General features: G+C 42.3%; 1 protein-coding gene across 1 annotated transcript; it reads left to right on the top strand.

Moving 5' to 3' along the window:
• The first annotated feature begins 314 nt into the window (after positions 1-314).
• LOC122749740 (dynein light chain 1, cytoplasmic-like) lies at positions 315-1,097 on the top strand. Its single transcript, XM_043996237.1, has one exon. The coding sequence runs from the start codon at positions 552-554 to the stop codon at positions 819-821; it is 270 nt and encodes an 89-aa protein (XP_043852172.1). The 5' UTR covers positions 315-551; the 3' UTR covers positions 822-1,097.
• The last annotated feature ends 7,650 nt before the right edge of the window (positions 1,098-8,747 follow it).

The following is an 8,747-nucleotide window of genomic DNA, read 5'->3' as shown; positions in this document are numbered from 1 at the left end:
CAGGAAGGGGCGGGGTAACGGCGTGGAGGGGGCGGCCTGAAGGGACGGGGACCAACGGAGGTGTGGGGGGCGGGGCACTGTGGGAGCAGGCCGCTCGGGAGGGAAGGGAGAGAGCAACGGCGCGTGGGGCACTGTGGGGTCAGCCCGCTGGGCTGGGAGGAGCGGGGACGACGGCGCGTGGGGCATTATGGGGCCAGCCCACTAGTCAGGGAGGGGCGGGAGCAACGGCACGCGGAGCGGAGAGGAGGGAGGGGCGGCGGCGCGCGGGGTTCTGTGGGAGCCGGCGCGCGGGACTCCTCAACGGGGGTCCTCGAAGCGCACACAAAGACGAGGGGCGCCAGGCTGCACCGGTTCCTGAGGTCGCTGCGCCCGATGCGGCCGTCGTCGTAGAACCGCACCTCACCGATCCACCACGTCCATACAGCCCCCTCACCCTTGCCCGCCACGGTGGGTGAATCGTCTCCAGAAAGAAGAGACTTGAGCTCCCGACGCCTCGTGGGGCCGGCTCCGGGTTTCTGTCCCTCTGTTGAAGTGGTTGAGGAAGGGTAGCCATGTCCGACCGCAAGGCGGTGATCAAGAACGCGGACATGTCGGAGGAGATGCAGCAGGACTCGGTGGAGTGCGCCACTCAGGCCCTGGAGAAGTATAACATCGAGAAGGACATCGCGGCCCACATCAAGAAGGAGTTCGACAAGAAGTACAACCCGACCTGGCACTGCATCGTGGGGAGGAATTTCGGCAGTTACGTGACGCATGAGACGAAGCACTTCATCTACTTCTACATGGGCCAGGTGGCCATCCTCCTGTTCAAGTCTGGTTAGAGCACGGACTGTGTCAGCGCCTCCTCAGCCATCCATCCCCATCACAAGGACTGCAACCTAAATTCCAAATACCAGAGACTAAACCTTCAGCCTGGCCATGGGAACACCACAATCGTTAAGCCTTTATTGTGTTGTTGTTGTATAGGGCCTCCTGTGTACTAGTTTGTTGTGGTTATAAAACGGTTAGCAAAACAGTTTATATTTGTATTTATTTTCTATTCCACGCCCCGGCCTTGACCCCGCCTTCCCCCCCCCATCTTGCCCCCCCCCAACAAAATCCAGTTCCTTATTTTAAAAATAAACCTGTTGGAGAAAAAAAAAGTGGATATACACAAGAACTCCAGCTCTCCTTTGTCTGATTCTTGCGTGTGTTTCTTTCTTTTAACCTTTTCAGAGTTAATGTTCAACTACATGTAGAGTTGTGCATTCTCTGAAAAAATAAAAAAGGATCTGGATAATTAAAGATTCCAGATAAGATGATATATTATGTACTGACCCTTCTCATCATATCCTCCCTCAACCTCCTCCCCCCCCCAAAAAAAAAATCATTTAGCAATAGCTCTGCCTCATCAGGGCTATTTACTATTACTGAGCTCATTGATTTGGATGAGCTACAGTCCCCAATTCTTGTAACAGGCATATCAAATGCCCCAGCAAGAGCAAGTGGCAAGAAGTTGGAAGGTGTGCAGGTGTACAGCCGCTATTGGGAACAACTAATTCCCTTTTGGAGGTAGCCACTGTACAAAGAGGACTCCAGGCAGTTTGGCCTCAGCAGCAGAACACAGCAAACAGAATTCTATGTGCCTGAGAGCTGGGTTCCTGGGGTCAAAGGTAAGATGAGTTAGTTCTCTTAAGTAGACAAGCTGCAGAAATGATAGTAAAGAGAGAGGACTGGTCCAAAATATGTTGCCAAGAAAGTTTCAGGAGTGAAAGGATTGGGTCTCCTACTCTGACATTACCAACTGCTTATATACCTCTACCAAAGGTATGAGGCTGTGTGAAAAGAGGGAAAGGTCTTGAGTCCATTTCTTCCATTTGGGAGTAAATAGGCTATCATGAATGTAAGATGGAACACAGGATGCCTTTGAGAAATTGTTTTTTAATGATTCTCTTTAGTGAACATGGGTAGTACTAAACTGTGTGGTATGCCAGCAGCAAGAGTATATATCAGACTGAATAACCTCAAAGCAAGAAGAGCCCAAAATAGGGACAGTAGTAAGATCCAGTATATGTGCTGGAGTGGTGGCTCTCCCATATAACTTACTAGCTCTGCTGCCCATTCCCTGAGTAACATTCCTATGCTTCAAAGTATGGGAATCATCAAAACCTACTCTCATTCATGAGGTGAAATCTTGATTAATAATTCCTAGGATCAGGGCTTAGAATTATGAAGGATCTTGGAGATCATCTCCAGTGACATCATTCTACAGATAAAATTAAGGACCAAAGAAAATAACTTGATCAGTGTCCAGCAACTTTGCACTACAAAGGTAAGTAATGAATATGAATTTTCTTGTATGTAATTCACATACAAAATATAAAACTCTAAAACCTCCATTTTCATCCAGAACTTCTTGCAGAAATAACCGTTTGAAAGATTGAGAGAAAGACTCAGAGCTTTCAAGCTCTCAGTCCAATCCATTTGTTTTATAGGTTAAGAAATGGCAGTAAAGTGATTTGTCCAAAGTCACAGGTATATTGAGAAGAAAAGCTGCAATTTGATCCTAGGTCCTCTGACTCCAAATTCAAAGGGTTTGGTTTGGTTTGGTTTGGTTTGGTTTTTTCACAAAACCACCATCTTTTCGCAGTCTTTTGTAGCCACCAGTAGATCTGCTTCCTTATTCTTCAAGTTATTCAAAATAAGTGAAATAGTGATAACTGACATTTACACAGCTTAAAAGCCATTGACAGCATCTTATTTGTCAGATGATGAAGTACCCTATAAAGAAGTTAAATATGTTGCCCATTGTTACACAGTATAAAGCTGTTTCTGAACCCAAGACTTTCTGTCTCCAAGTCTATCACTGCACTCTTACCCCTTTGTAAAATAGGACTGCTTTTTTTTTTTAAACATGCCACTCAGGGGCAGCTAGATGGCGCAGTGGATAGAGCACTGGCCCTGGATTCAGGAGTACCTGAGTTCAAATCCGGCCTCAGACACTTAACACTTACTAGCTGTGTGACCCTGGGCAAGTCACTTAACCCCAATTGCCTTACTAAAAAAAAAAAACAAAAAAACCCATGCCACTCATTTGTCCACAGCCGGCTAAAAAAGGAAAAAGCCATAGAAATGAAATTTGGGGTGAAACATCAACATGGCCTGTCCTCACCAATGTTTTGTTGTGGAGGGCTGTATAAACAGAGAAACCACTTCTGTCCTGGGAATATCTTCTTCTGGGTAATGTCTTACCAGCCAGTCAACACCGAATTATATAACCCAACTTCCCTTACCATTTAGCCTCAGAAAGATTTTTTTCAAACACAACCAAATAAATATTAAATACATATTGGGAGTTACACAAATAGATACAGAATGTGAAAACATGTTGTTTATTTTGTTTAGCCATATCTGACTCTGTGATCCCTTTTTGGAGTTTTCTTGGCAAAGATACTAAAGTAGTTTGCCCATTCCTTCTCCAACTAATTTTACAGATTAGGAAACTGAGGCAAACAGGATTAAGTGACTAGTAAATATTTGAGGCAAGATAGGAATTCTGGTCCTCCTAACTCTAGGCCTGGTACTCTATCCACTGTATTTCCTAGCTGCCTGTGAAGACAGTAGCCTGTATTATTTACCATGGGTTTCATTGCCTGTATCACCATTTTCATCATGAATTTCCTTGCATTTGTGTTTTAGGTGATTAGGTGACTCCAGGTCATGCAAGCACGCTTTAAAACAACATGCCCAAAGACAAAGTAATGTTGGAAAACTGCAAACAACCACAAAAAGTAAGCCACTTGAAAGTCTGTGTCAAGTCTGGAACTTCATGTGCTAGAGTCAGATAAGGGGAGGTCTTGAATGTCAAACAAACCCCTCCAGGTATATCTTATGGTGTATTTCCCCTCCAAGGCTAACCTTGAAATTCTTTTTCAACTGGATTCACATGATAGAAAGTGTGTGGGAAAAGGTAAGGTGAGTGGATGAAGGGAGGCATAGTGTAATTTGCTCCTAGTCCCCCTCCCTAGAGATGGCTTTGTGCCCCATTCCCTCCTAGGGGCAGCCCTGATGGAAAGCATTGAGTATGGTGGTAAGAATGCATTTGCTAAAAAACAGAGGAGCTTCTGTGTAGAGAAGGCCTGATTACTGGAACTGTGCTATGTGAGCAATGGGTACTGTTGCTCCTAATATCCCTGAGGAGCCATGTTTGCCACATTCCGACATGGTGATACTCACGGTGAATTTGGGCTTCTCGAGGAAAGCTACAGATGTTTCTTTGCCTGGATGGAAATGCCAAAAAGCACATGAGTTTCCTTAAACCATTCCAAATCATTCCTGTCCCCACCATCTGGCTCAGAGGACAACAAAGTGATCTGGTTTGTCTTTTGTCCTTCTAATTGAAAATCCAGGGCTGCTCCTCCATCATGCAATAAGCATTCAAAAGATCAGGAAAACAGTATATTCACCTGGGCAGAAGAAACATTTGAAGGAGCAGTAGTTAAAAAGCTTGGGAAATGCAGCCTGATTATTTAACAATTTGCTGTTTGGGAACTGTACAACATGAAATTTATATTGAAATTTTGGGTTACTGTCAACAGCCTTATCTCCTTGGAGACAGACTCATACAGGATAGAAACATGAGCCAGGGAATGGAAGTTAGCTCTGGGCTCATGATGGCTTTTCCCCTCCCAATGTGAGCCATTTGCCCGAGAACATACTTTCTGTTTAAATGAGCAGCAAAGCAAGAAATCCCTGATAAAATTACACGTATGGATGCTTCAGAAAGTATACAGATACTTCAGAATGTATATGTACCTCCCTCCCTTCTTTGTAGAGGTAGGAGACTATGGGTGTGAAAAACGACATACATTGACATACTGTGTTGATGTATTGGCTAATTCTGTTGAATTGCTTTTTTCTCTTTCTACCGGAAAGGGGGTGAAATCAAAGTTATATAAAAACTATATAAATTTTAAAAGTTTGAAAGATAATGATCATTTCCCCTTTCCCTTCCCCCTTCTAAGCCACCACCCCTAGGCTAAACTTCTCTAGTTCTATCAACTATTCCTCCTATGACTTTTTCAAATCAAGAACTGTTAGAGTAAGATTCCAGATTGAAAATGGGTACTAACAACACTTTGATCACCCATTTACTCAGTGCTAATGTCTATAATGGGGATAGCTAGATAACTCAGTGGGATAGAATGCTGGGCCTTGAGTTAGGAAGGCCTAAATTCAAATCCAGCTTTAGACACTTAACTAGCTATGTGACCCTGGGCAAGTCACTTAACTTCTGTTCGCCTGAATCCACTAGAGAAGAAAATGACAAACCACTCCAGTATCTTTGCCAAGAAAATTCTGTGGACACTATTGGTATGCTATGGTCTACAGGATCACAAAGAGTCAAACTGGACTGAATGACTGAACAACAACAAAAGTCTGTAAGGTTTCAGTGCAATTGACTCATTGCTTCATAACTTCTGCCAAGTCTTTTCTTAAGTGTGTTTTGTCTTTCCAGGAAGACTGAAAACTTCTGGATCCTGTCTTCTTAGGGACTAGGGCCTTAGATAAATCCTGCCTCATATACTCACTAGTTCTATGAAGTCGGTCAAGTCACTTAACCTCCCCCAGCCTCTTCTATTGCAAAAAACCGAAAATAATAATTGTACCTAACTCACAGGATTGTTATGAGAATAAACTGAGATAATTGTGTAAAGTGCTTTATAAATCTTAAGTTGCTACATAAATGTGTATTATTAATATCATTATTATTATTTGGGTTTTTTTCCTTGGCCTCTCACCCACAGTGCCTAACACAGTAGGTGCTTGATCAGTGTTAATTAGTGGCTGCAGTGATGATAACGCATTTTACTGGAAGCCACAGGACTTTTTGAAATTTCCACTTTCACATCTGTAGTTAACACAGAATTTTAGGAAAGCCCCTTCTTTAATATGTAATGTAACTAGGGGGCAGCTAGGTAGCGCAGTGGATAGAGCACCGGCCCTGGATTCAGGAGCTGCTGAGTTCAAATCCGGCCTCAGACACTTGACACTTGCTGGCTGTGTGACCCTGGGCAAATCACTTAACCCCCATTGTCCCGCCAAAAAAAAAAAAATATGTAATGTAACCTCACAGGGTTAATGTAAAGAAAATACTTTGTGAGCCACAGATGGAGTATGGAAATTAGAATTATTTTTTTTATCACCATTCATCACCAGAATGTTATCTGCTCGAGATAAGAGTATGGTTGTACTTACCAACCCCACTCTAGAATCAGAAAAGCCTATGTTCAAGCCCTGTCTCTGATATACACTGGTCTTGTGACCTTGGACCATTGACCCCAGGCAATTTTCTAAAACTATGAAGTGCTTTGGTAGAGGGAATTTCCCTAGACCAGTGAAATCATTGGCCCAAACAAAAAAAAATATATTTTTCTAATTAGAATGTAGCCTGCCAAGTCATGTGTGTGGTATTGTTGTTGTTTTGCGGTGGAGGGTTGTTGGTTTTTTTTTTTTCTTAATGATACAGCAACACAGAAAGATGATTAATAAGAGACAGTTTGGTACAGTGGAAAGAGAACTGGCCTCAGAATCAGGAAGACCTGGGTTCGAGTTCCATCTGTGATATGTACAAGTTGTGTAACCCTGGGCAAATCACTTAACCAGTCAGTACCCCCTAGCCATTTTCTGAGACTATAAATTACAGAACAGCTGTAACTCTGCAATGTAAAGAGAGTTTCTTAATTGGGAGTTCCATTCACCTTATAAAGTTACCAATTCAGACATACCCACTTCCTTAAAGAAGAAAGAAAGATGCCTACTAGAGCACAGAATAGTGTGATCCCTGTTGGTAAAGGAGGTACCCAACAGTCATTAAATAATACAGTCATCAAATAATAGATTCAATTAATAGGCAGTCAATCAATAAGCATTTATTAAGTGCCTACTTGTGCCAGGCACTTACTAAGCGCTGGGGTCACAAAGAAATGCAAAAGATAATCCCCGTCTTTCAGGAGTTCACCATCTAAAGGGGGAGACAACATGTAAACAACTATGAATAAACAAGCTATATAGGATAAAAAGGAAAGTGATGAACTAAGACATCTTCCTGAATTCAAATCTAGCCTCAGACAATTAATAGCTGTGTGACCCTGGGCAAGTCACTTAACCCTATTTGCTTCAGTTTCTTCATCTGTAAAATGAGTTGGAGAAGGAAATGGCAAACCACTCCAGTATTTTTGAGACAACCTCAGATGGAGTCACAAAGAGTTAGACATGACTGAAAGTGACTGAGCAACAAGCAACAATTAACAGAGTGAAGATAATGGAACTATGAAGAATACAGAGAGGTTTCTTTCTGAAGGTGGAATTTTAGCTGGAAACCAGCGAAGCCAGGAAGCAGAGAGGAGGAGGGAAGGCTTTCTGGGGATGGAAATGTCTACAATGTGATAAACACTGGGAATATCAAAACAAAAACGAGAGTAGTCCCTGCCCTCAAGGAGTTTTCATTCTACCAGATACAAATGCATAAAGAATGGAAATATCACCATTCCTGGGATTTGAAGAGGCCTCATCTGCCAACTATCCCACTGAGAGTTTGGATACCTTCTTATCTCATCAGGATGACTAAGTATGGGGACTGATGAAAGAAGTTTTACATAGAAGCCATTTTTCATGCCCCACATAACCCAGGCAACTGTCCTAATTAGGTAAAAGAAATCAGCTCAGCATCTTTGAGACTATATAGCCTCAAAGGGAGTCAGAAAAACAATGAGAAGATATGTTGGATTGGTGAAACCTGTCTCTGACACTGGTCCTAAAACAAACTTAGGAGACATAGTCCAGATATTCTTCTCCCACCAACCACCCACCCCCAAATAATTTTGAACCGCTTGAGAATTTATTAATTTGAAACAAAAATTGAATTGCTGGGCCTTGCTGTTTGTTTAATGATTACTGCCCGAAGTACCGCTTCCCAGCTCCTTCCTATAAAACTGCCAGGACAATATTTATCAGCCTGATATTAACCTGATCCCCTTGCAGATTTTGAGATTTAACTCAGGGTAATAATAAAAGCTGACATTTATGCAGTTCCAAAGCACTTTACCTGCATGCATTATCTCATTTGGTCCTCACAACAGCCCTATAAGGTAAATAGTACAGTTAGAATAATCCCCAATTTATAATTGAGGAAGCTAATACCCACTAGTCCTGTATCAACTAACTTTAGGCCACCCAACTAGTGAACAAGACATACCTAGGATTCAGAAGCAGTCTCTAGAATCCATGGCCAGTGTGCTACTCAGACAATCAGTGCATCCACCATGCCAAGCTGCCTACACAGCTTTTTCCATTGAATGTCTATGCATTCTTGTGGCCATATAGCAAAAACTAGAAACTAGTGTCTTGCTCACTGAGGCAAGACAGGCAAAGGGCCTGATGCCTTTTCCTTTACAATCAGAGTAGTCTTAATAATAAGAGCTTAATATTTCTTCAGTCATTCTATTTTTACAGTGAAAGGAAGAGCAGAGGAAAAACTGGAATCCCAAACTAGATGTCAGAAAATGAGTTTCAATTCCAGCTCTCCATCATTAACTATGCAATTAACCTTTTCTTTACCTTAGTTTCTTCGTTTGAAAATGGAGGTAGTCGTATATATTTTATAGGACTGTCCTAAACCTCAAATGAAATAAAATATGTGAAGCCATTTATAAGCTTTAAAGTGCTATGTAAGCATCAATTATTACTATTTCATAGCCTTCATCTAG

This window comes from Dromiciops gliroides, chromosome 3 (genome assembly GCF_019393635.1).
Source record: "Dromiciops gliroides isolate mDroGli1 chromosome 3, mDroGli1.pri, whole genome shotgun sequence".
Classification (NCBI taxonomy): Eukaryota; Metazoa; Chordata; class Mammalia; order Microbiotheria; family Microbiotheriidae; genus Dromiciops; species Dromiciops gliroides.
Note: the sequence above shows the minus strand (reverse complement) of the source record. Positions and strands in the feature narration are given on the sequence as shown.

What these genes read in the sequence shown, in the direction of transcription:
- LOC122749740 (XM_043996237.1), top strand. Translation starts at nt 552, where the DNA reads ATGTCCGACCGCAAGGCGGTGATCAAGAACGCGGACATGTCGGAGGAG.